This window comes from Bos indicus, chromosome 5 (genome assembly GCF_029378745.1).
Source record: "Bos indicus isolate NIAB-ARS_2022 breed Sahiwal x Tharparkar chromosome 5, NIAB-ARS_B.indTharparkar_mat_pri_1.0, whole genome shotgun sequence".
NCBI classification, from domain to species: Eukaryota; Metazoa; Chordata; class Mammalia; order Artiodactyla; family Bovidae; genus Bos; species Bos indicus.
In genome coordinates this window covers 75313841-75338895 of record NC_091764.1, presented here as the reverse complement: position 1 = coordinate 75338895, position 25055 = coordinate 75313841, and the positions used below count along the sequence as shown (strand labels likewise).

General features: G+C 51.1%; 1 protein-coding gene across 2 annotated transcripts; it reads right to left on the bottom strand.

The window, feature by feature from the left end:
• Window positions 1-1497: 1497 nt before the first annotated feature.
• NCF4 (neutrophil cytosolic factor 4) lies at window positions 1498-20159 on the bottom strand. Of its 2 annotated transcripts, none has more exons than XM_019961329.2 (10): window positions 19941-20159; window positions 13720-13804; window positions 13170-13323; window positions 10296-10366; window positions 7268-7395; window positions 6165-6222; window positions 5389-5487; window positions 3343-3473; window positions 3011-3076; window positions 1498-1915 (listed from the first exon to the last, which is right to left on the bottom strand). In XM_019961329.2, the coding sequence occupies exons 1-10, from the start codon at window positions 19970-19972 to the stop codon at window positions 1672-1674; spliced, it is 1068 nt and encodes a 355-aa protein (XP_019816888.2). In that variant the 5' UTR covers window positions 19973-20159; the 3' UTR covers window positions 1498-1671. The 2 variants fall into 2 exon arrangements, with proteins under 2 accessions (XP_019816888.2, XP_019816889.2); XM_019961330.2 differs by having other exon boundaries at window positions 1498-1867; window positions 19941-20156.
• Between the last annotated feature and the right edge of the window lie 4896 nt (window positions 20160-25055).

Sequence of the window (25055 nt, the reverse complement as noted above, 5' to 3'; positions counted from 1 at the left end):
AAATACTGTATCTGCCATCTATTTAAACATCACCTCTTTGCCATTCTCTGTATTTTCTCATACTGAGATTCTAATTTTTAAAAAAATCTCATTCTATTGTTTACATCTCTTAATTCCATCTTTATACTCTCCAACTACTTGTATCTGTGTTATATTCTGCGTAATTTCTGGTTTTATCTTGCAATTCACTAATTTTCTCATCACCTGTGTGTAATGTTTTGATACTCTATTTAACTCATCCACTGTCTTTTCTGCCTCAACAGATGTACACACACATACACCTGTGCATACATCATTTTTCTTTTGCAAATCTGCCTGGTCATTCACTTTAGGTCATTCATTTTTATGATTTCATCCTTTATTTCTTTGAACACTTTAGCCATGCACTTCAATAATCTGCAGACCCTGGGGGTCTAAAGCTACCATTTATTCTCACTGCCTATTGTCACTCACAGAGATTAAGTGATCTTTGACTAGGAGATTTTATTGCATTTTAATTCAAGTGGCTCCAGTCAGCCTAACTGGGAACACTTCACTCCAGAGGGGACTTTCTTCCGCTTAGAGGCAGGGATACCACTCTCTCGGAATCACCTCATCCTTTCCCCTTAGGCCTTGATCTAGCACAAGAGCCCCTGGTCCAAGCTCTTTATGCCATGGCCTCCCTGGGCCTAAGCTTTCTAACAGTAGCACTGCTTCTGCATTCCAGAACAACCTCCCAGAGGCTGTGGGTTCTGACCCCAGGTCTTACCATGGGATTTTTTTTTTTTCAGCAGGGGTGGGTAGAAGTATGGGAGGGTCATTGGAGAACCCACTGCTTCTTATTAGGCTCATGATTCTTCAAAGAGTGTGTGCTATCTAGGGTCTCATTGTGCTGCAGCAGTAGGGCCTCTCAACTTTCAATGGTTGGTTTTTAGTACTTTTTGATCAAATGTTTGTTTCACTGAGAAGAGGGGTCTGCCAAGCTCCTCCTGCAGTCTTACTGAAGGTGATACCTATTGATATTTTGGCTGCTTAGGAGAGAAAAGGCTTCAGCTCATAGAGGGAGATCCTCCCATTCTGCTTCTTCTTCCTCCCCAGAGGCGCCAGAGTCTGCCCTCCCTTCACCCCTTACTTACAATGAAGACCACCAACAGCATGACTCAGGTCTCTGCCCTTCTGCAGAGCAGCAGGAATAAGAGGGCAGAGGAAGCCCTTGACCTTGGTCACACAGAGGACTTGGTGTTGGCCTGACCCAGAGGGTACCCAGGGAAAGATGACTTCCATGAGGCCAGTGGTTACTCCTTGGAAAGGGTTTAAAAGGGAGTGACCAGAAGGGACAGGAGTGTCACTGGGTTTCCCCACACAAGGGAACAAGGTGAGGAAACAGGTGGCTGAATTAGGGGCACAAAGCCAGGGCCCTCTTCTGTATATAAATGATCCCTCAGTGATACTCATGAATGGGTTTTTACTTCCTCTCCTCTCTTTCCTCCAAAGACATTCTCTTCCTCAGCCTGCCCCTTTGAGATGAAATGGTTTATTTAATTCAGAGACCAAATGTACAAGCCAAGGTCAGCAGGTCTGTCCAACTCAGAACCAGGAAGTCTGTCCCACACGCCCAGCCCTTCTTGGTCCTAATGCCCTCAGAGGGCTCTTTGCCAGGAGTCCCCTCACTGCCCCAGGGACACCACTGGCTCAGGGGACTGTGTTGTAGACCTTGTAGTTGTCCTCCTGGGTGACGTGCAGCTTCCAGGGGAAGAGACGCTTCTGGGAGGGGAGACCTCGGGCCCGCTTCACCATGAGCTTCACGTCCTCATCTGACAGCAGCCGAACCAGGTCCCCCTCAGCGTCACGGTAGTTGAGGGCGATGTCCTGTCTCTGGAACTCCCGCCTGGGTGGGAGAGACCAGAGTTCGGGAAAGGTCCAGCAGCCTTTAGGCCTAGGTGTGGGAGCAGGGAGAGGGGATGGAGGGAGATTTAGGGCCGGGATCTAAGAATTGGAAGGGGTCAGAGCTGGACACTGGTTCTATCATCTGAGTGGTCCAATCTCCCATTGTACAGATGGGGAAATTGAGACTTCCAGGGGAAAATGGGACTTTCACAATAAATTTGTGGAACAGCTTGAAATGTCTTATAATGTGCTGAAGACTTTAAGAACTGTCATGGGGAAGAGAAGTGGGTTTTATTGAGCACAGAGTAGAGGAGGATAAAGCCCCCGAGACAGCCCTGTGTGTGGCCACAAAGAACTCATGAAGGACTGGAAGTGTCTGATCTGGGTACAGGTAGACGGGTGAACAGCCATTCAAATTTTCCACAGGTAAATCTGACAAAATGAGTCAGAAGCTCTATCTGACTTGCAAACACCTTGATCCCCAAACCTCACTTCTAGAAAATCATCCTAAGGAAATAATCAGGCAAAACATCAAATAGGCGAATCGCAGCACTATTCACAGTAGTATGTAAAAAAGTGGAAGATAACTTAAATGCCAACAAAAGGGGATGGCTGCTTTAGTTATGGTGCAGCCACAGAACAATGCTCTGTAGCCAACTAAATAATAAAATTATGGGGAGTGGGGTGCCGGTGGGGTGTGAGCTGAAGAAATATGAATGCACATCAGATAATGAGAGGAGTAAAATATGAGGTGATTTCAGTTCTTTATACTTTTCCATGACTTCTGACATTCTTTTTAAAAAATAATGAATAGATATTACTTTTACAGTCAGTAATATAACAATGCCATTTCCATTCTGTAAAGCAACTGTTCATAACTGGGTCTTGGGAGGTGGTGGTTCCCTGATGGAGAAGGGTTCAAGTCCAAGGTTTTGACTTAGAAAAACTTCAGCAAATCCGGGCCCACAAACCTCAAGCCCCTTTACCTCTCTGCAGCCCCCTCCCCCCATCTCTAATGTGGTGAGCAAAACAAAAAGGTGAAATAGATACAAAACGCCCAGCCCTTGAATGTGCTGTGTTCCTCCCTCTGTTCTCTCCTGCAGGGTGTCTGACACCCCTCGAAACTCCCACCCTAGCCCCTCACCTCATGAGCTCCAGCAAGTCCTTGAAGAGTGGGGTGCTGCTGAGGTCCTCCTCCACTGCAATGTCCCTAAGGAGAGAGTGGGCAGGAGTAAGGAGGCAGCCGGCCAGGAAGGGGATAAGGGAATGAAGCTGGCCAGGTCACACTGGACCTTGAAGTCTTGTGACGGGGTATGACTTATCTGGAGGATGGTGGGAGCCACTGCAGGCTTTCAGATACGTGTGTTTGGTCGGGGGACATGTGATCAGGTTTTGGTCTTGGAGCCCAGAGGTGGAGTGGGGTTGGGGAGGGCCAGGGAGGCTGGACAGACCCCTCCCTCCCAGCAGGCCACCAACTTGATGGTGCTGATGGTGTCCTCATAGTAGTAGCAGCGTAGCCAGTTGGTGGGGTCTTCCTCCTCTGGGAAGTCCTTGAGGATCTTCACAAAGGACACTGGGAAGATGCCTGTGGTTCCCCGGACAGTGCCCTGAGGGAAGAAAGAAGACACTGCCCTGTGGGTGCTGGGAGAGGCAGCAGGGCCATGTCTCGGGGTCCTGCCCTTTTATAATGATGAGGAAAGTCAGACAAGGTCTGGGCCCCCTCATGCAGAAGAAAGAGAAAAAGTGGACAAGGTCACCAAGCTGTTCACCCCAAGACATCAATTTTTGAACAAGTCAAGACCTGAATTTATCTGGAAACCTGCTTTCATCTCATTCATTTATTCACTCACTCAGTCATTCATTTGACTACTTCTTGAGTGCCAGCTAAGGGGTAGGCTCTGGGCACTCAGAAGGGATGGAAATCCCTGCTTTTCCCCCTGGAGCTTCCACTGTGCTCCAGACAAGGCACAGGTAAACAGGTGAACTTTACAGGCAGTCATATGATGGTAGGTGTCCAGGAGGAAAACGGGATAGGGGAGGGAGAGGGTTAGAGGCAGGGCCCATTCATTCATTCATCCATCCATGGACACCACCTGCTCTAGACCAAACAACCAGAACTCTCCCTCCAGCCAGGCCTCTTTACTAAACTCCAGCCAAGACCTAGCCATTGCTGTGGTTTGTCAACTGTTCTCTTAATCTTCATAACCCTTTGGAAGACATATTGTTCCAGCCTCTTTTACAGACATATAAACTGAGGCTGAGGTAGTACTCTTGCTCTTTCCCTAACCCTCCTGTCCATCTGAAGCCAGAAGTCATTTAGCATACTGACCCACAAAACCTTCTAGAAAACAAGAAGTCAACAAACATTTCCTGTTTCTGGAGAATGACCCAGCAATACCCTTCAGCTGTCAGAGCTCATGAGTACCCAAGACAGAGCTGCGGGACTGGGGTAAAAATCAAACCAAGTTGTGAGATGAACAGTTGGCCCATACTCCTCTCCAGCCCCTGGGCGCCAGGGATCCTCCCCTTCCTTCAGTGGTTTCCGGACCCCTGGCGGCTGGCCCTGCCTCGGGACCTGTTCCATAAGCTCCTTCACACACCGCTTCAGGAGCCCCAAGAAAAGGGAATCTTCCATAACAAGAGGACTTAATCCAAAAGGCTGCATGAGGCCTGGACTTCCCACTCGGTGATATCCCCTCCATCTCCAGTTGTGCTCTGAGCCTCTGTAAGGGCCATGCTTGCTGCTGGCAGGGACAAAGCGTGGCCAAGATGCCACACACCCAGGCCCTATATGGGCCGAGCCCTGAACAGCTGCGTCTCATTCAACCCTTCCCAGAAACCTATGAAGAAACAGCCAGGGTTATCTCCGTTTACGGGAGAGGAAACCACGGGGTTGAGTAAGTTTCCCAAAGTCACAAAGCTAGCTAAAAACAGCTAGGATGTGACGTCAGACGCTGGAGCTCAAGTCAGTCTCCCTCCTCACTTTCACTCACTCCCTGAGTGGTGAGTAACTTTATCCGATTATAGACAGCATGTCTCCACTGGGCATGATTCTGCCTTCTGGGGCCAGAGGTCAGGGGACGCTCTTGATTGCTGCAGCTGGAGGGGTGCTACTGGCATCTAGCAGATGGACGCCAAGGTCACCACTAAACACCCCACAGTGCACAGGGCATCCCCCAACAGAGAACTGCCTGCTCCCACAAGTCAGAGTGAACAGGCTGAGAGACCCTGTTATAGAACAAGGAATGAAACTCAGAGGGTTAACTGACTTTCTAATGTGACCACTGATGGGGTCAGAGGCAAGTGTAGGTGCCGGAATCTTCTGCTCCCGTCACATACACAATATTTCCTCAGGCTTCCCCGATCTACACCTTTGGACAGCATTTTTTCCCTGGGGCCTTCTCAGATCCCTCCTCTTTCTCTGATCCCTCATAGAATCAAAACGACTTCACCTCCAACTTACCTGCAACCTCACTTCCTCCTCATTTTCAGTCTCACCTCCATGCTCACCTCCAAACTTACCTCCAGCCAGTCTTTATTGATCCGACTGAGAAGGAAGATCACATCTCCAACTTTGAAATTCAGCTCATGTTTGCTGTTCCCAGTGAAATCAAACAGGGCCTGGGAGAAGGAAATGGTAAGGAAGGAGGGAAGAAACATTCACCAAGTTCCTACTACAGTGCTTTACATACTCCAGTGTCCCATTTAACAGATGAGGAACCTGAGGCTCAGGGAGGATGAGTGACTTTCTGATGCTCCACTCTATTTGTTAGGGAGAAGCCAGGTTTAGAACCCAGGTCTCCCTGACTCCAGAGCAGCTGCTCTTTCCAAGCCTGGGGGCATGAGCAAGAGGGAAGGGTTCAAACTCCCCGGACTTGGTAACTTCCCCATCCCCCAGGCCTCACTGGGGACTCCTGTGCCCCCATAGTCCCCAGGGCATTGACCACATTGGTTTTGAAATGCCATGTTTAAGAGTGTGTCCCTGGGGAGCTGTGAACCCCTTGAGGACAGGGCCTGGTCTAAGTCACCTCTGAAGTTTTGGTACCCAAGGCGGGGCTGAGCTTGCTGAATGAATGCTGGCTGGTACCCTCCGCCTCTGTGTGCTCATCACAGGCCCTCCCCTGGTCTGGCTGGGGGTTCTGACATGTCTGAGGCTGAGGCTGTGGGCCCTTCCCTCCCCTCCCCTCCCCCGCCCTGTACCCAACCCCCGCCCTAGGCACACAGTGGGCACCAGCAGGACGGGCTCAGGGGCTGGAGATGGAGCCAGGCTGCTGCCCAGTGGTGAGGTGGGATGGTACCTCTGCTCGTGGAGCTGCCATGCGGTCAATGCCAGCAGCTTGTGGGGACTCGCTTTTTCTGTGGAGAGAGAAGAGGGGCTTGTCATCCCTTCTGCTTCTGTGCCGAGGAGGGCCTCAGCAGAGGAGTTAAAGATGCAGCTACAATTGCTCCTCTGTGCCAGCATGCTACCCACAGCTCTCATCGCCCTGGAGGAGGGACTGCACCCCCCCTCTGTGGACCAGAAAGCAGAGGCTCAGATAAACATTTGCTTAGGGCCATAGCTTGCCAACTCTTTCCCGTTACTCCCCACACTCAACCCCTAATCTTCCAGCTGAGTAAATGGGCTTCAGAAAGTGCTGAGCTCCACTCCAGGACCCAGGGTTGCTGTGGGGCACAGATGGAATTCAGGCCACACCTGCCTGGGTGCCTGTGGGAAATGGCCAGGCACGACTTGGAGAGGACACTCAGAGACACTGGCCGGAATGGAGGGAGGAGCTGGATAGGCAGGCGGGGCTCAGGAGCCTTGTCCTGCGATTCTTAGCAGCAGCAGCAACATAGAGTTGTTCATCGGCTTGAATTTTCAGTGATTTTTTTACCCCCTGCTTAGAAGGGGCCAGAGGGAGCTGGGGGCCCTTTAGAATAAAGGAGTGAGCAGCAGCGTCCCCTGGTGGCCAGTGTGATACACCAGGAGCCACAGCCGGCCCCATGGAACTAAAACTAACCAGGAACAAGGCGTGCCAGGCGATGATGGGAAGAATGTTTGCAGACAGAACCATTCCCCCTCCCTTCCCGACTCTCCCCGCCCCAAGCACCCAAAGCCCTCGGGCCATCGCCAATGGTTGCCATGGCAACAAGCTTTTTCCCGTCACAGCCCCTGTCCTCTGGCCTGTCGTGTCATACATCAAAACACACCCACTTTCTGTCCGTCCAGACCCTACGCTTGATTTTCCAAGCTTACCTAACAACCCAAACCACCCTGGAGGACTCAGACAAGAGAACCAGTTTATATGCCTGCCTTCTTTCAGGGGAAAAAGTGCCTTCGCGGCAGGGGCCTCCAGGACAGCCCACCCGGTCAGCAGCAAGTGGCCCAGGGCCGTTGTGAGCACGGGGCCCCATCACTTACACTCGCCGGGTGCGCGGGCGGAGCCGCCGGAGCGCCTGAGGCACCTGCTCGGCGTCGTAGGACGACTGGTAGAAGAAGATGCGAACGTCCTCGTCCATCAGCACCCAGATGGGCAGGCTGAGGAGGTGCTGCGTTTGCCGAGAAGGCAGGACAGGTCGGGGGTCAGCAGTCTTGGCATCCCAGCCCCGTAGCTCCATCCCCACTCCCCCCACACACACTATTCCCCGGCCATTAATGCATTCTCTGCCTGATAAAGAAACAAGATATATTTTGAAATTTCAACAGGGTGAATGAAACATGTCACAAGATCTACCCCCGGGTTCAAGGTCAGGAGGAACCACCTAACTTGAGAAGAGCTCGTTTGGAAAAGACCCACAGCCCTCCAGACACAACAGATGACATGATGCGGTGGTGACTATTCAGGCGCGGCACTGAGCGCCACACCGTGTGACCTCGCTCCCTCTCACAATAACCTGGGAGTGAGGGTCACAGAGGTGAAGGGACCTGCCCAGGGCCGCACAGCCTAGTGAGCGACAGAGCTGGTCACCCAGAGCCATCTGCCACCAAAGCTCATCCCTTAGGTCAGAATGAGACAATGGTCGGGGAAGCACCTCCCAGATAAACCACATTAACAACACTTGGTGATATTACCACCTAAATGACGCTTCCTGATACTGTATGTCATATTATAGGATCAGAGTGGGAAAGTGCTCAGGTCAGTGGGCAGAGCTAGGAAGTGGTAGGGTTGAGATTGATTATCTGATGCTGGTTGCAACACCCATGATGCAATGACCCTCAAGCTGCGAAGATGCAGAGCACCCAGAACCTGGCAGGGTCATCCCTCCAAGCTGTCCATTGCACAGGTCCCCAGGAGCACTGCAGTTGGCTTTGGGTGCTACAGCTCCAGAGGCACCCAGAGCCCCCCCAGAAAACCCCATGGGGACGGCAGGATGGAGGGAGGCCGGGAACTCCACCCCAGAGGGACTGCAAACTCAGAGCCTAGAAAAGGCACGGTTGCTTTATGGGGAGGATGGGAGACAGCAGCCCAGAGATGAGCTCACGGGCACAGATAGAGCCAGGCTGTGCCTGGGACAGAATCTGCCACTCATCTAGGTGACCTTGGCAAGGATGCCTCTGTGTATTCATTAATACAATGAGGGTGAGGGTACCTCCCTTGTAGGATTGTGGAAGGACTAGATAAGTGAATTTGTGCAAAACACTTAGAACAGGCATCTAGCAAGGGCCCCATCCAAGCTGAATGTTATCATTGTTGCTATTACTTTTATTCCAACACAGTACAGTGGATAGAGCAAAATCCTGGAGTCAGAGAGATGTGTGTTCGAACCCCATCCTACTTACTAAATGCTCTGTGACACCAAGGGAGCGACTCTACCTCTCTGTGCCTCCATTTCCTCACTTTAAAATATGGATAAGAGTACTGAACTCACAGGTTATTGAGAGAATTAAATAAGCCATTTATCCAACAAATGCATGGATATATCAAGAGCCTCTTAGTTGTACACCACCTGGTTCCAGGCAATTGTCGTTATCACATGAACCCTATTCTTAATGAGGACAGAGGTGAGACCACTGAGTAGAAGTCACAGGAAGCTGGGCTTTTCTAATAGCTGTCCAACAATGGATGAGCAGCCTGGGTCAGGAAGAGTGGTAATGAGCTCCCTGTCTCTGAATGTTCCAAGCCCAGGGTGGGGTTACCAATACACTGATTGACCTTTTGGCTTCAAGGAACCCACTCAGACAGACAGGTAGAGATGAGATTCTCCAGGCTGCTGGTTGCCAAGACCAGGTGAAGAGCAAAGAGCTCCAGCTCCACACGCCTTCTCGCTCTGGCTCCTTCCAGCCCTGCTGGAGGAGACTAGAGGAGCCAGCCACCCTGAAGGAGCAGCTGTCACAGCGCCCCCTGCAGGGGAGACACCACCAGTGCTGGAGCCCAGGTGCTTTCCTACCCTACCTGTTCTCCACCCAGAGCCCAGGATTCCTGCAGCCGCTGGGGAGGGCAAGCCAGCCACCTGCTCCCTTTTGCTTCCCCCTCCACACTCCTCCTGCCCCCTCACTCCATTAGGAGTCATGCTGTCTCACATTCTGGAGGCAGGTTCACAGTTTACAAAGCACTTTTCTGTCCTTTTCTCAACATCAGTCCCCTCCTGTGAAACCAGAAAGTTGGGGGCACCATCTCATTTCATAGGCAAGAAAACTGAGACCTAGATAGGATGAGCAATTAATCCTAAATCACGCAGGGAATGACAAAGCACAGACCAAAGAGACTCCTAGCTCGGTGCTCTTTTCCCGTAAGAGTAGGAGAGGAAGGGGCGATCTCACTGTCTCTGAGGATGCCTCTTGGCTTTGAAGAGGGTTGCCTTCTCCAGTTTCCTAAGGTTGCCATCAAGCCATGTCTTGTATACCTCTAGTGACGGGGTGCCCACTACCCTAGGAACGCTATCCATTTCTTGCACAGCTTTAATTGGTGTAAGGCTTTCCTAACCAGCCTTGTGTCTGTCTATAAGATGCTCCTTCCTCTGTGCTCCCATCTCCTGAGGATGCAGACAATATACAGGTTGGGGAATACATAAGGGCATCTGTCCAAGGCCCATGGATGCCACTAAAATCCAGCCTGTGTCCTGTTCATGTGTGTTATGTGAGAAAGCTGGGGGCCTGGTTTGCCATGCCCCTGTTATACAGGCCGTTCTTCATCTGTCTGTATTCCCATAAGACAGTGGGGACCTCGGGGCAGGCACTGGATCCTATTCTCCTCTCTACCAGGAGGCTCAGCACAGCCATTAGTCAGTTCAAGGTGTGTCTTCCTGAATCTTCTCCACTGCTCCTGCCCCATCCCCCTGGAACCCTGAGAATATGTCCTGTTTCTCTCCCCAGGCCTGGCCTTTAAGGATTGAAGATGAGGGCCATCAGAGCAGGAGAGCCAGCCCCAGTTCCCAAAGCCACCTGGGCCCCTCCCTGTGCTCAGCACCCTGTCCCCTCCCAGGAGCCACGTGGCCTAGCCCCGCCTTACCTTCATGTAGGCGTTGAGGGCAGGTATTCGCATCTCGGCAATCTCCTGTTTCACACCCACGTAGACTTTGGCTGAGAAAACGCAAAAAGCTGTCCTGGGAATCTGGCCCAATAGCATTGTCTCCGGGCCAGGAGCTGCCCACCGGAGGCAGGAACCCTTTCCACTAGCTCAGCGCTCCTCCCGCTCATCGGCCCACGGCGCTCTGGGGGCCACCATCCAATGTGCATTCTCTGTTATACTATCATCAGCTGATACTTTTCTTGTTTTAACTGTTTATCTATTGCCTTTTCCTACACATGTACGCAGACACACGCACACAGACACACACACACACACGATTCTTAGCTCCAGGAGAACAGGATCTTTGCATTGCTCACAGCTACAGTCTCATCACCTGGAACTGTGGTCCTCAAGTCTGGTTGTGCATTCATGTTGCCCAAGGAGTGTGTAAAATCTCATTGCTCAGGACTTACCCCAGAAGAATTTAAATCAGAATCTCTGGGGGTGGAACATGGGCATCAACAATCTTTTAACCTCAAGGTACTTCCAATATGCCACACAGGTTAAAGAGCCATGGTGTAGAACAAGGGCCGAACTAGTAAATATTTGAGGAGTGGATGGGTGAAGCCTTCCTCGAAAGCAAGACAGAGTGTTTGTGGGGAAAGGGAAACTGATGATGCTGATCAAAGACAAATGTCCTCTCTGGGAACTTCAGGGGGCTCTGAATCACCCACTCAGAGAGCCCCCCAGAAGGCAAATGTGAGATAGGTCTGGCTCCTGCTGGCCACTGCCCCTGAGGCACACTGGTGTCTGGGAGTGGCAGGAGGGCAGCATCTGAGGCCTGGGGGAGTGAGAAACTGGGAGATTAGTAGCAAGTAAAGGGCAACTAAATTAAAAGATGCTTACTCCTTGGAAGGAAAGTTATGACCAACCTAGACAGCGTATTCAAAAGCAGAGGCATTACTTTGCCAACAAAGGTCCATCTAGTCAAGGCTATGGTTTTTCCAGTGGTCATGTATGGATGTGAGAGTTGGACTGTGAAGAAGGCTGAGCATCGAAGAATTGATGCTTTTGAACTGTGGTGTTGGAGAAGACTCTTGAGAGTCCCTTGGACTGCAAGGAGATCCAACCAGTCCATTCTGAAGGAGATCCGCCCTGGGATTTCTTTGGAAGGAATGATGCTGAAGCTGAAACTCCAGTACTTTGGCCACCTCATGCGAAGAGTTGACTCACTGGAAAAGACTCTGATGCTGGGAGGGACTGGGGGCAAGAGGAGAAGGGGACAATAGAGGATGAAATGGCTGGATGGCATCACGGACTCGACAGATGTGAGTTTGAGTGAACCTTGGGAGTTGGTGATGGACAGGGAGGCCTGGCGTGCCGCAATTTATGGGGTCATAAAGAGTCAGACATGACTGAGCGACTGAACTGAACTGAACTGAAAGGGCAACTAAAGTCATAGGCATGCAGGTCAAATTATCTGTGTGGGGCGGCAGAGAGGCGGAAGGGAGGGGAGTGAGAAGACAAAAGTGAGGACGATGGGTGCCTGCCTTCCCAGGAGCACCAGAAGAGGCGACTCTGTAAGGAGATGGAGGAGCCACGGGAGACAGGAAGGGAATTGGGAAAGGCTGGCACCACAGCAGTTTGGAGAGGGCACCACAGCAGTTTGGAGAGAGCACCCCAGAGGAAGAAGTGGGCTGATGAAGTTGAGGCCTGAGTTGTACCCATGGATCATGTCATGGGCCACTGTCCCCAGAGGAACTCACAGAGCAGGAAGAGCTGAAACCCGGCTGGTGGGTTGAGCAGAGGATGGAAGATGAGAAGGTCAGACAGCAAGTCAAGATTTATTGTGGAAGGAAGGAGAGATCTTTGAGGGCCCTTGGGGCTAACAGAGGCTTCTGGCTAGAATGCTCACTTAGGATACGTTTTTGCTTAAAGATGAAAGAGAACCAAGCCCGCCCGTGGTGAAGCTTGGCAGACAGTCAGTAGATGAAGGAGAAGGTGAATCTACAGGGGTAGCAAGGGACAAGCTGTCAGGGAGGAGAGATCAACTGAGAGCAGGAGGGGCCCCTCCTCCCTGCCACCCAGAGATGGGGAAAGGGTGAGTGAGGGAACGGGTGAGTTTCCTCCCTGGGGCTGGCTGCTGGCTGGGAACCTCAGGCACTGGCTAAGGCAGAGAGGAAGCCCAGCTGGAGGTGGGGTTTGAAGCTTGAAGAAGGGAAGGTCAGGGAGTATTTTGCAGCCTGTGGGGTGGGGCAGGCACAGCCAAGGCACACACCATGAACCCTATACCACACTCTGGCAGGGTTCTCTCCTGCTGGGCTCACGAAGGCTGGCCTTGAGAAGCCGAGAAGTTTGCACCTTTCCAAGGTGCGTGTTAGGACCGAGTAGGGGTGGAAGGCCAGGAGACAGGGGGGTGGAGGCCCATCCAAAAGCAGCAGTGGGTGCGCCCCCACGGTGTCCCAGCAGAGCAGGGAAGGAGGAGCACCCATGGGGGACTGAGGAGTTACAGGGCAGTTCCCCTCGAGGGGCTGGAAGATGAGTCTGTGTTTAACATGGGGAACACAGGGATCACTGTCTCCAGGAGGAGAGGCCGGGGCTGATGCGCTCAAACCTGGTGGTGGATGGCTAAACCGGGGCAGCTGCGCAGGTCATAGAGCACAGGAGGTCAAGGGCTCAGAGGTTAAGGGTTCCGAGGCCGGAGAGCCAGAGGTGGCAGCCTGTGACTGGCAGGAGGGGGGCATGGATTAAATAAACAGTTTTCACTAAAATAGAATGGTTTATGCTAAAACAGAAGCACCGAACAGCACCCAGAGAGCTGGGAGGAGAGGCGAGCCAGTGGGCTCCGACCTGGGGCAGCCAGTCGCTGCCTACCTGGGAGCGTGGGGAGGATACAGGTTAAGGGGCTGGTCTTGCTCTCCTGCCCGAAGCGCTCCTCCAGCTTGCTCTGTAAGGCGTAGAACTGGCGGTAGCGGCGGTAGATGAGGTACTTGGACCCCCCTTTCGTCTTTACCTCGATGACAAAAACCTAAGGACAAAAACCACAGGCTGAGCTAGCAAGCCAGGGATTGGGGCTTTGCAGACCGGGGGTGGGGGGAGGGGTGGCCTCACAGGCCAGAGGTAGAGGATGGTGGAGGTCCAGAGGCCCTAGGGTTAGATAATAATTTCTTGACCTCAGTATCACTTTGGGGGTGAGGTATTTCCCGGTCATGGGCACCACATGACATGAACCAGAATCCCTGGATGCCATGCAGTAGATGCCCCACCCCAGGTTGTGGTCATTAAAACTGTCTGCAGATATTTACTGCAAAGTGTCCCCTGGAGGGTAGAATTGCCCTGGTGAGAACCACCAGGATAGAACTTAGGAGAGGAAAGCACTGGAGGCTCAGAGGTCAGAGGGTGAGGGTGCAGGGGTCTTTCTTACAAAGTGGCTGGTGAAGCCTCTCTTCTCCTCAATGTCAGCGATGTTGGCTGAGATGGCAATGTCGTCAGGAAGCTGGTCGAAGTCGCTGAGGGAGGTGGGAGGAGAAGAAATGCTGGTTATCATCCTGAAGTGTTGAGGGGCTGCAAGGTGCAAGGCCCTGTGCCAAGTGAACCCATGTACCCAGCATTCTCTGTTCAACATCCTTCACATGCCAGGCTGTGACACAGACCAGGCGTCTGGAGTTGGAGCCACATGTCAACAACCATACTAGAATCTAGCAAATCTCTGTGGGGCTGCGTTATTCATTCAGGAGCAGAGCATCAAGCACCCCTGCCTATTACACCCTGTTCTAGGCCCTGGGTCACCTGCTTCCCAGAGAGGATGGCTGATTACACCCAGGGAAAATCCTCACAGAGGAGGTGACATTTGAGCCAGGTCTAGAAGGATGAATAGGAGTCCACCAGGTAGGACCAGAGCAGGGGAATGCCTGCCCTCCTCCCTGGCAGACTGAATGCAGGTGCTAAGGCTCTGAGGGCCAAGTCTATTGTGGTTGGAGTCTGGTGTGCTCAGAGTCTGAATAGGCAGATGAGGCCAGGCTGAGGAGGGTCTCCAGAGCCAAGCTAAGGAATTTTATAAGCAACAGGGAGCCATGGACAGCTTCAGAAGAGAGCGAAAACGCAACAGGGCTCTGGCTTTAGGATGCCAACTCTGGCAGTGGCGTGGAGAGAAAAAGGAGGGCAGAGACTGGGGGACAGAGCGCCACTGGGAGGCTCTGACGTGGTCCAGCTGAGAGATGAGGTGGGCCTGAGCCAGACAGTGGGGATAAGAAGAGAAGACAGACAGGAGGGATACCTGATAACAGACACTGTGCCATTTTTGTGCCCTCTGCTTCTTCCTAACTAATCAAGCTCCAGTTCTTTTCACGATGACAAAGCCTAGCCCCAAGGTGATAGGTCACTTGGCCTGAGCCAAACATAATAATCCCTTTGCTGTTTCCCAGACCCACTTGCAGCTAGGAGCAGCCATGTAACCTGTTGTGACCAAAGAGACCTAAGAGGAAATCTGCTGTAGGAGCCTCTGGGAGACGGTTTGCATCAAGATCCAGAGAGATGAACAAAGCTAGTAGGGTCTTCTCCTCTTTCCCCAACTGCCTGCCTGGAAAGTAGATGTGACATCTGGACTTGCAGCAGCCACATTGCATTCATGAGGCAAAAACGTGGGAATGATCACAGGAATCTCTGGGACTCTGGTCCTGAAGTCACTGAGCGGCAGAACCAGTTGTGACCTACCTCTGAACTTCTCATTATGTGAAAGCATAAACCTCTGTTTGTTTCAGCCACTATCAGTTCCTCTGTTCTCTGCAGCCTTCTGCATTTCCAACGGATACACTGGTAATTTACGAGTCATTCCAGAGTTACGACCAGCAGGGTTTGGGGACTGTTTGGATATAGAGGTGAAAGAAAGGGCAGTGTCAAGAGTGACGCCCACATATTACCCGTATTGTGACCAGGATGGGTGGAAGGGGAGCAGGGTTGATGGACACATTTTGGAACGTGCTAATCTGAGAGGCCCCTGGGGCACCCAGGTCATGATCCTGCAAAAGTTGGTGTGTGGCTCTGGAGTCCTGCAGGGAGTGGAGTTGAAGAGGGTCCCAGCTGGATTGCGAGTGGTAAGAACCTTCTGCCCTGTGACTAGTGGTTAAAACCCCCAGGGAAGAGCAATCCGTGAGCAGAGGAGGGGATTGAGAGGGACAGATGGAGGAAGAGAAAACGGAACACCAAGGCGGGGGAGGAGGAGCAGCTAGGGTCACCCAGTCCAGCCGCTTGTAGACAGATGAAGAAATTAGAAGCCATCAGCAATCGTGTTCCTGTTGCAGCAGTTGGGAAACAGGGTGGGAGAGGGGGGGGGCAGGGCTGCCTGAACCTCGGAGCCAGATGGAACCTCATTCCCAGCCCCCACTGGGCCCCAAGTGACGTGGACTGCAGGGATCTAACTCAGGACTCTGGAGGCTGGCCCAGGAGGTGACTCAGGATGGCGGTGGGCAGGCACAGGAAATCCCTACCACTCCCAGGCTAGCAGCCTCCCCACTCACTTTCCACACAGGGTCCTATGGTAACAAACACCCTTGGGAGAAGCTTCCTCCTCCACTTTCTCCCCTGAGACGGTGAATTTCCTGACTATTTCACCTTCAGTAGGAGGCCGGTGGGGCAGGAAGGAACTGGAGAGGCAGAACGGCCCTTTGCAGGGAAACAGGTAATGGTAACTACAGCTGACGATGTCCTAAGCACACGGAGCACCAGGGACCCTTCTAAGACAGTGTCACCTTTTTCCAGACTGAGGTACAGAGGTTAACAAACTTGTCCCAAAAAGTAAAAAAACTGGGATTTGGCTCCAGAATTTTTTCCCAGTCCACTGGCCCTGGTTTGAAGCTCCCAACAGCTGGCTGTGTTAAACTCAGATAAATCCCAGCCCCTCACAGCATCAGTCTCCCATCTAAAATAATAACAACAGTAATAATATTGTTAGCAGCTACTGTAACTCAGACATTGTCCTAAGAACTCTAGGATGTGGCCTCTGCCTTCCTGGGTTTCATGGTTGATTGGAAGAGTTGGATAAATAATTACATAATTTCAGTAATCATAGAAGCTGTGAAGGAAAAGTCCACAACGTTTCAAGCTACAGCAGGAGCCCAGCCATTACTATAGTCCCTGGAAGAATCAGTAGTACATCAGGCAAGAAAGCTCACCAAGCCGACACTTCTAAGATGGGGGTGAAGTTATCAGAGGGAGAAGCAAGGATGCTGTACCTGCAGGGAGGGCAAGGTGTGCTCAGACTGAGGATGATCAGGGAGGGCTTCCTAGAAGAAATGGCACCAGGTAAAGAGGAGTCGACTCAGGACAACAGGCAAGAGAAAGAGTGGGTGCAGAGGCCTCAACTATGCAAGAAGGGGTAAGTTACAAGGGATGAGGCCAGGGAGACCAGCAGAGCCTACTCATGAAGGGTGCTTTGTGCCCCGCCTTGGGGTGGTGGGGCAAAGAAGGGTTATGTTGGGAGACCTGTGTGTCACAGAGGGGAGGGCACAGGTGAAAGATGAAGACCTGAATTCCTGCTCTGACACTGCCAAGGTCAGCAGACTTGGGAAGACTCCTCTCTGAGCTCTGACCCCTCCACCACTCCGAGATGGGGCCCAAGGAGGTATTTATATCCCGGGAGGGTTTGGAGGTCACATCTGTAACAAGCGTAGCTGGAGAAGCCCCAAATGAGCAGGGACCCTGCTCACTGCTGTATCCCCAGTGCCCAGAACAGCACTGGCACATAGCAGGTGCTCAGGGAGATGCAAGCCCACTCCCCGTGTCTGTTTTACAGCAAGTCCACTGTGTGCTGACACTGTGGCTCAGCAGTAAAGAATTCACCTGCAGTGTAGGAGACTTGAAGGAGACAAGGGAGACGTGGGTTAGATCCCTGGGTTGGGAAGATCCCCTGGAGGAGGAAATGGCAGCCTACTCCAGCATTCTTGCTTGACATCCCATGGACAGAGGAGCCTGACGGACTATAGTCCTTGGGGTTGCAAAGAGTCGGACACGGCTTAGCAACTAAACAACAACAAAAGCAACCACTGTGGGCCACGTGGGAACAGCCTGGCTGCCTGCAAGGCGGGGCCAGGGAGTTGAACCAAGAAGTCATTGCACCAGGCAAAAGCAGGGGTGCAAAAAAATGGGCAGCAAGTCCCCCTAGAAGAGTTGCCCCCTGGAGACCTCAGCCAGAACCCCTCTGAACTGAAGTCCACTCAGGGCCCATAGATTGATATTGTTCATGAAAAGTCCATTTGGGAGGCCTGGACAGGAGGAGCTGGGTGACGGGTAGAAAGACCCTGGGGCAGCAGCTAGTTCAGGGTTCCTGCCTCCTACACACAGTAGGCGCTCAAAACACGCTTGTGGAAAGTGCACTCAATGCCCCCACAGCAGTCCTTTCCACCTTCAGATGCCTCACGCCTTAGAAAGTCCTGCTACCAGAAATCTGCTGCCCTCCCATTACGTCCTCCACTTCGGCCTCAGGCATCCAGACCTCACTTTTAAATAGGCATCCAGGTACAGGGAGACAGAGACCCCAGGCGCGGCTCCATAGCCCCATGAAAGAGGGGGGAAGGGCACCTTTCCCCCATAGAGGGGCAAGCACAGCTTCCAGGGGACCAGGACTGGAGGGAGGGGTCGGCTCTGGGCATCATCTCTCTGACCCACATGCCCTGAGAAACAGGAGGTGCACCAGCCTCAAACAGCAGCTATTTCCTGAAGGTTCAGGTTTACATGCCAGGCCCAGCCTCCACTGAGGACTTGGGGGCTGGAGGAGCTGGAATCTGTGGGGGGACCTGAGGACATAGGGCTTGGCTCCTGCCTTCCTGAACCTCACCCCAGCCCCCAGCACCACCCTCTGTGGCTCTTGAAGACCATTCTTTTTCTTTTTTTGGCCGCACTGCGTGGCATGTGGGATCTTAGATCTCTGAGCAGAGATCAAACCCATACCCCCTGCAGTGGAAGTGCAGAGTTTTAACCACTGAACTGCTAGGAAAATCCCTGGAAGGGCATTCCTGAATCACCCTCCAAGCATTTGCATTTGATATCCCTCCTGCAACACATACACACACACACCTTCCTTCTGACATTTGACATTCAGGAATTCCATCCCGGCTCCCACTTCTAGCCGCAGAGTCCCCCAGGGGCCCTCTGCTGCCCACTTCAGCCAGACCAGCCTGACCCATCCCTGGTGACCCTCTGAGCCACTTCCATGCTTTTACCACACTCTTTCTGATGTCATCTGCAGCTCTGATCCAGAAAGGCAGGAACCAAGCCCTATGTCCTCAGGTCCCCCCACAGCTCAGAGCACAGGCTGACCTACCGAGGAAACTCAGAGAATGTCTCCTAAGAAATGAGGGGAGGCCCTGGCAAGGCTATGCTCGGAGCCCCAACCTTGCCACTCACTCCATGTGACCCTGAGTGAATATTTTATTCTCCTTGGGGCTCAGTTTTCTCATCCATACAATGACAGTGTTGGTCCCGAATGATCTAAAGACATTTTCCAGCTCAAAGATTCATCCATCCATCTGTTATTCGTTCATTCACTCACTCACTCAGCAGCATTTACTAAGTACTTAGTACTGGCATTGTTCAAATCCTGGGACATTTGCTGTTCACTTGCTAAGTCATGTCGACTCTTTGCGACCCCATGGACTACAGCACACCAGACTTCCCTGTCCTCCACTATCTCCCAGAGTTTGCTCAAGTTCATGTCCATTGAGTCGGTGATGCTATCGAACCATCTCATCCTCTGCCACTCCTTTCTTCTCCTGCCCTTAATCTTTCCCAGCATTAGGGGCTTTTCCAATCAGTTGGCTCTTCACATCAGATGGCCAAGGTAATGGATTCAGCTTCAGCATCAGTCCTTCCAGTGAATATTCAGGGTTGATTTCCTCTAGGATTAACTATTTTGATCTCCTTGCTGTCCAAGGGACCCCCAAGAGTCTTCTCAGCACCACAATGAAAAAGCATCAATTCTTTGGCACTCAGCACTTTTTACAGTCCACCTCTTACATCTGTACATGACTACTGAAAAGACCATAGCTTTGACTAGATGGACCTGGGATATAGCAATGATCAAAAGAGATAAATACCCTATGGGACTTCCTTCTAATTGCGGAGCCAGTGACAAAGAAAACAGATGAGTGCGTATAGACTATTATGCCAGAGAAGTAAGGACTACACAGAAGAAGGAAACAGGGTAAGTGTTTGGAGGGGGCTGTTAAGGAAGGTTTCTTGAAGGAGTTGACATTTGAGCCAAGCCCTGGAAAACAGCCAGATTCTGTGCCTCCATCTAAACAGAAGATGAAAAGCCATTACTCAACACTGTGGAGTAGTGAGGTCCCCTGGGCCCCAGACACCTGAGTTCCCGTCCAGACTCCACCACCCACTCCTCCGTGACCCTGGGAAAGTCACTCCCCCTCTCTGAACCTCAGTGTCTTCACCCATGCCTGAGGGAAGTGAGCCACTACTAGGAGTTTCCTTTAAAAAGTTCTCAGAGTCTGTATTTCTGAGTATTTGGGGTCTGACTCAACTCCAACCTCTCAACTTTTGACATTGATAAGCGGCTGCAGGACGGTGGGCCTCTGCCCTGCAAGGCCTGCCGGGAACAGTGAGGAAGCCCCGGGCGGGCAGCGCCCCTGCACTCACCTCTCAGCCCGAAGTTGCTGTGCCTTGGCCATGGCTGTCAGTCCAGGGCAGGGGTGGCGGAGGTTCTCACGACTGGGCCCAGACCAAGGTCACCTCTCACTTCCCTCCAGCTAGCCTCGTTTAGGCTGTGGTCCCAGGAGTCCCCAGGAGCTGCCTCTGGGGAGGCCCCCAGCCAAGCTTCTCTCAGCTCTAGAAGAGGCTCCTCCTCCAGGCCCTCTGGGGCTGGCTGTGGCCCATACTTCCTCTTCCCCACCATGCAGATGTACCATAGCTGGGGAAGTACACACTCTCTGACGCTGGGTATGTGGGGTACACTGATTTGGCAGGGGCATTTGGGGACTTCCTCGATGTCAGTTCTTGGTGCCAGATCTTGGCTGGGTATCAGAGACCTGCTCTCCATCAGAGACTGGGCCTCAGTGCTGACTCAGCCACCAGAGGGGGCTTACATCCTTGGGGAGTCACTTCACATCCACTGACTCATCACACCCAGCCTGCACCCCCTCACTGTCGAGACTTTACCCAACCTATTCCCTAAGCTGGGAGTGCGGGCCTCCACCTCACCTTCCTTCCCAAAGTCCTCTCTCAGATGCCACCTCCTCCAGGAAGCCTTCCTGGTACCCCCAACAAAATTAGTGCTCACAGGCACTTGTGTCATATTAGAATGTGAGGGTTGGTTTATCTTTCTCTATTCCCCCTTTCCTGGAATTCTGGGCTGCACTTCTCTCATGCCTAGATCCCCAAGCCTACTTGGGCCTGGCACAGCCATTTCTCCCTACAGGGCTGCCAACCAGAGTGAGCATCACATTACAAATCTGAGCATACTCTTCCCTGCTTAAACTTTAACTGCTTCACCCTGCACTAGGAGAAAGTCCAAACTTCTAGTCCTGTCTGCCTCCAAAGTTCTGAACACCCTACTGGCTTCCCCAGCCCCCTCTCCTGGGCTATTTCCTTCCCACAATGGCCTCTAGTCCATTTCTAGAATGTTCCAAGATGTCTTCCCCTCTTAGCCTTCATGCAGGCTGTTTCTGCTGGAATGCTCTTCCCTGTCTCCTTTAGGGCTCATCTTGGAAGTCACCTCTTCCGGGAGACCTTCCAGGAACCTGAACTCTAAATATGTCCCCCTCTCTCTGCTATTCTCTCCCAGATCCCTGTGCTTCTGCTTTAGAGCATTGAGAACTATTGTAACTCCATATTTGTTTGTATTTTTATATGTCTGACAACTGTCTTCCCAGCTAGTGCAGTGCCTAGCACGTTGCAAGTGCTCACCCAATATTCAGGGAATGAACATGATTTTGTGGCCCCTCTAACCTGTATGGCTATAGAATTCTGAAGGGAGCTCTCCCAAGAGAGCCACACCCACTTGTCACACACACACAAACACACACACACACACACTCACATTCACATTCACTCCTGCATCACAGATGCAAAGTAGAAAGCAGCAGGAAGAGGGTATGGATGATAGGGAAGACATGCCTTCTGGCATCACAGAATGGGCCCTTCTGGCCCTCTGTCCCAAACCCAAGCTGAATTAGGGCCCGCAGGGCTGGGACGAGGCTCCGTAGGGACAGAGCCAGCCCGGTGGAGCCTGAAACCAGGATCTCCCAGTGTAGTTCTTTCGTTGTTTCCACCACACAGAGACTGGGGATAAGAGTCATTCTTAGGATCCCAAGGGCTATCTGGCTCACAAATGAAGGACAGCTGGCAGCCTCAAGCCCTTCCTGTAAACCTCATCCCCACTCCACCCAGCCACCTCAAGGGACCTTCTGCCCCAAACAGAGTTCAGGGCAGAGCCCAAATCCCCAGGAGGCAATATGCTCTGGGCCCAGCACTACAGCCCTGACCCAATGAGGATCTGCCTCCCTTCCTGCAGCCTGGCCAGGGTCAAGGGCTCTTCAGAAACCAAGATTCTTTATGGACTCCTTGGGAAGCAGGAACAACATTGGAGGACAGAACAGAAGACAAGAAAGGAGAAAAATGGAGGGATGTACCCAACCAACTATTTATCAAACAGGGCATTTGGAATACAGAGATAAACATGGCAGGGTGAACACAAGTCAAAATTTCCCATCCTACTCCAGGCATATAAAAGCTGCAAGATAATATATTTTTAAGTATTTTAAACATATCAAGTCCAGCTCAAAAGCAAGAAAGTGTAATTTTCAGATTCTAAGAAAAGGGAACCTATACCAGTGAGAGGCACCCCACACCCAGTGGGAAAACCAGGGGTAGAAATGGGCTCATAGGGCTAAGATCTTAATGCCTAATCGGGGACTGAAAGTGTGAAAAGTGTTAGTCACTCAGTCGTGTCCGACTCTTTGTGACCCCATGGACTGTAGCCTACCAGGCTCCTCTGGCCATGAAATTCTCTAAGCAAAAATACTGGAGTGGGTTGCCATTCACTTCTCCAGGAGTTTTTCCTGACCCAGGCATCAAACCCAGTTCTTCTGCATTGCAGGCGGATTCTTTACTGTCTGAGCCATCAGGGACTAGCCACCAGTCTCAGACTAGGTTCAGGCTCTACGTCCTGCTCTGCTGGCAGGAAATCAAATCTGCACTCCCAGTTTGAAGCTGGGTGTCAGAACTGATTAAAGGAATAGAACATCTCCACTATCAGCCTGGGGTCACTGCAGGAGTTGAGATGCTCTCCCAGGACATGGGCAAAATGAGAGATACATATACAAGATCAGAGCCTCAAACCTAAAATATGCACTGGTGTCAGACCCAGATCCAAGCTACCCACGCAGTATAGATATCCCAAGCTGAAGTAGTAACATCAAAATACTTTGGATGCCATGAGCTTGCAAGGCAATAACAAAACTTCCCTGTAGACTTACAGACCAAAAATGCAAATTGTGGCAAGAACCTTTCCACTATGAAAAATAGCTTATAGACTCAGCATACCAAAGAATTCACACCCAAAGAACTAGAAATAATACAGGCAATGACTCTGTCCCAGTCATGGTGACTCAGGGTTCCCCATCCGGAGGATGAAACTAAACGAGCAGTAACAGGACAGGGTTACGTGTGGCAGGTGCCTGTGAGTTCCAAGAGGTGCAAGCACCTAGCTGTGGCTGGGGACCGGGAGGACGCTGGCCTGCAGCTGGTCAGGAAAAACAGAAGTGACAACGATGTTAGCAAAGAAGTATGATCTAGCACTGGCATGCGATTGTATCACCATATGCACTTAGTTGAAAACATATATACAAACATGTTTTTAAACATATATGAGTCTGTGTAGACAAGTGTGAGGGTATTTATATTGTATATATTAAGAATATGCAATGTATACAGTCGTGACATTGTAAGTTTGAGAGGCTATATTTATTTATTACTGAAGCATAATTTATTTACAATATTGTGCTTGTTTCTGGTATAGAAAGTGATCAGATATATATATATATATGTAAATATCCATATATATGTATTCTTTTTCAGGCTTTTTCCACTATAGATTATTACAAGGTATTGAATACAGTTTCCTGTGTTATACAGTAAGTCCTTGTTCTTGATCTGATTTATATACAGTAGCGTTTATCTGTTGGGCTTCCCAGGTGGTACTAGTGGTAAAGAACCCACCTGCCAATACAGGAGACATAAGACACTTGGGTTTGATCCCTGAGTCAGGAAGATCCCCTGGAGGAGGGCAAGGAAAGCCACTCTAGTATTCTTGCCTGGAGAATCCCACAGACAGAGGAGCCTGGCAGAATACAGTCCACAGGGTCTCACAGAGTCAGACATGACTGAAGTGACTTGGCACACATGTGCTTGTATCTGTTAATCCCACTCTCCTGATTTACACCCCTTTCCCCTTTGGTAACCATAAGTTTGTTTTCTGTGTCTGTGAGTCTGTTTCTGTTTTGTAAATAAGGTCATTGTATCATTATTTTAGATTCCACACATAAGCCATATCACGTGGTACTTGTCTTTCTCTAACTTACTTCACTTAGTATAATAATCTCTAGGTCCATCCATGTTGCTGAAAATGGCATTATTTCATTATTTTTATCACTGACAATAATATTGCATTGTGTTCCCCCAGGTGGCTCAGTGGTAAAGAATCCGCCTGCCAATGAAGGAGATGCAGAAGACATAGGTTTGTTCTCTGGGTCAGGAAGATCCTCTGCAGGAGGAAATATTCTTGCTTGGAGAATCTCATGGACAGAGGAGCCTGGGGGACTACAGTCCATAGTGTTGCAAAGAGTCACACACAACTGAGCAACTGAGCATGCATGCAATATTCCATTGTGTATGTGTGTGGGGGGGTATATATATATATATCACATCTTTATCCATTCATTTGTCAGTGGACATTTAGGTTGCTTTCATATTTGGCTATTGTAAATACTGTTGCTATGAATATTGGGGTGATTGTATTTTTTTGAGTTAGAGTTTTCATCTTTTCCAGATATATGCCCAGGAGTGGGGTTGCTGGATCACATGGTAACTCCATTTTTAGTCATTTAAGGAAGCTCCATCCTCTTCTCCACAGTGGCCACAGAGAGGCTATATTGAAATGCTGGAATCTGAGTGAGCCCAAACTGAGCATAAACATGAATATATCCGTAGCACATGAACTGGGCATCCCTTTATCTGTGAAACAGGCTTACCAAATAGGGTTGTAGTAAAACTTAATGAGAAAAAATGCACGAAAAGTGCCTAGATATGGGAATATCTACATCTTGTGCCAAGTTTTCAGTGTGTATGTGTGCATGTTGTGTGTTCTGTTTTGTGCATGTGTTTATGTGTGTGTGTGTGTGTGTGTGTAGGGTAGGATAAACCCTCAGTTTCACCTTCCCGGTTTCTCAAGATCTTCCTTTCCCATCCCCAGCGCCCTCCACCCCAAAAAGCCTCCTGGGGACCTGACTCAGCCACTGGGCAGCTGCCTCTGCCTCGGGGCAGCGGTCCAGGGTTGTCCAGGGAAGGGCTGAAGGCCTGTCGTGGGCCAGCTCTTCCCCTCCCCAACTCCTTCTCTCCCTTTCTTCTGCCCATAATTCTGCTGAATCTGGCTATTTTCTCTGGCTCCTCATACACAGAACACTGCTGCTAATTTTATGCCTAAGCTCTGATACAGTGTAATTTGAGGCCAGACACTCTGTCAGCAGTGGCCCCGGT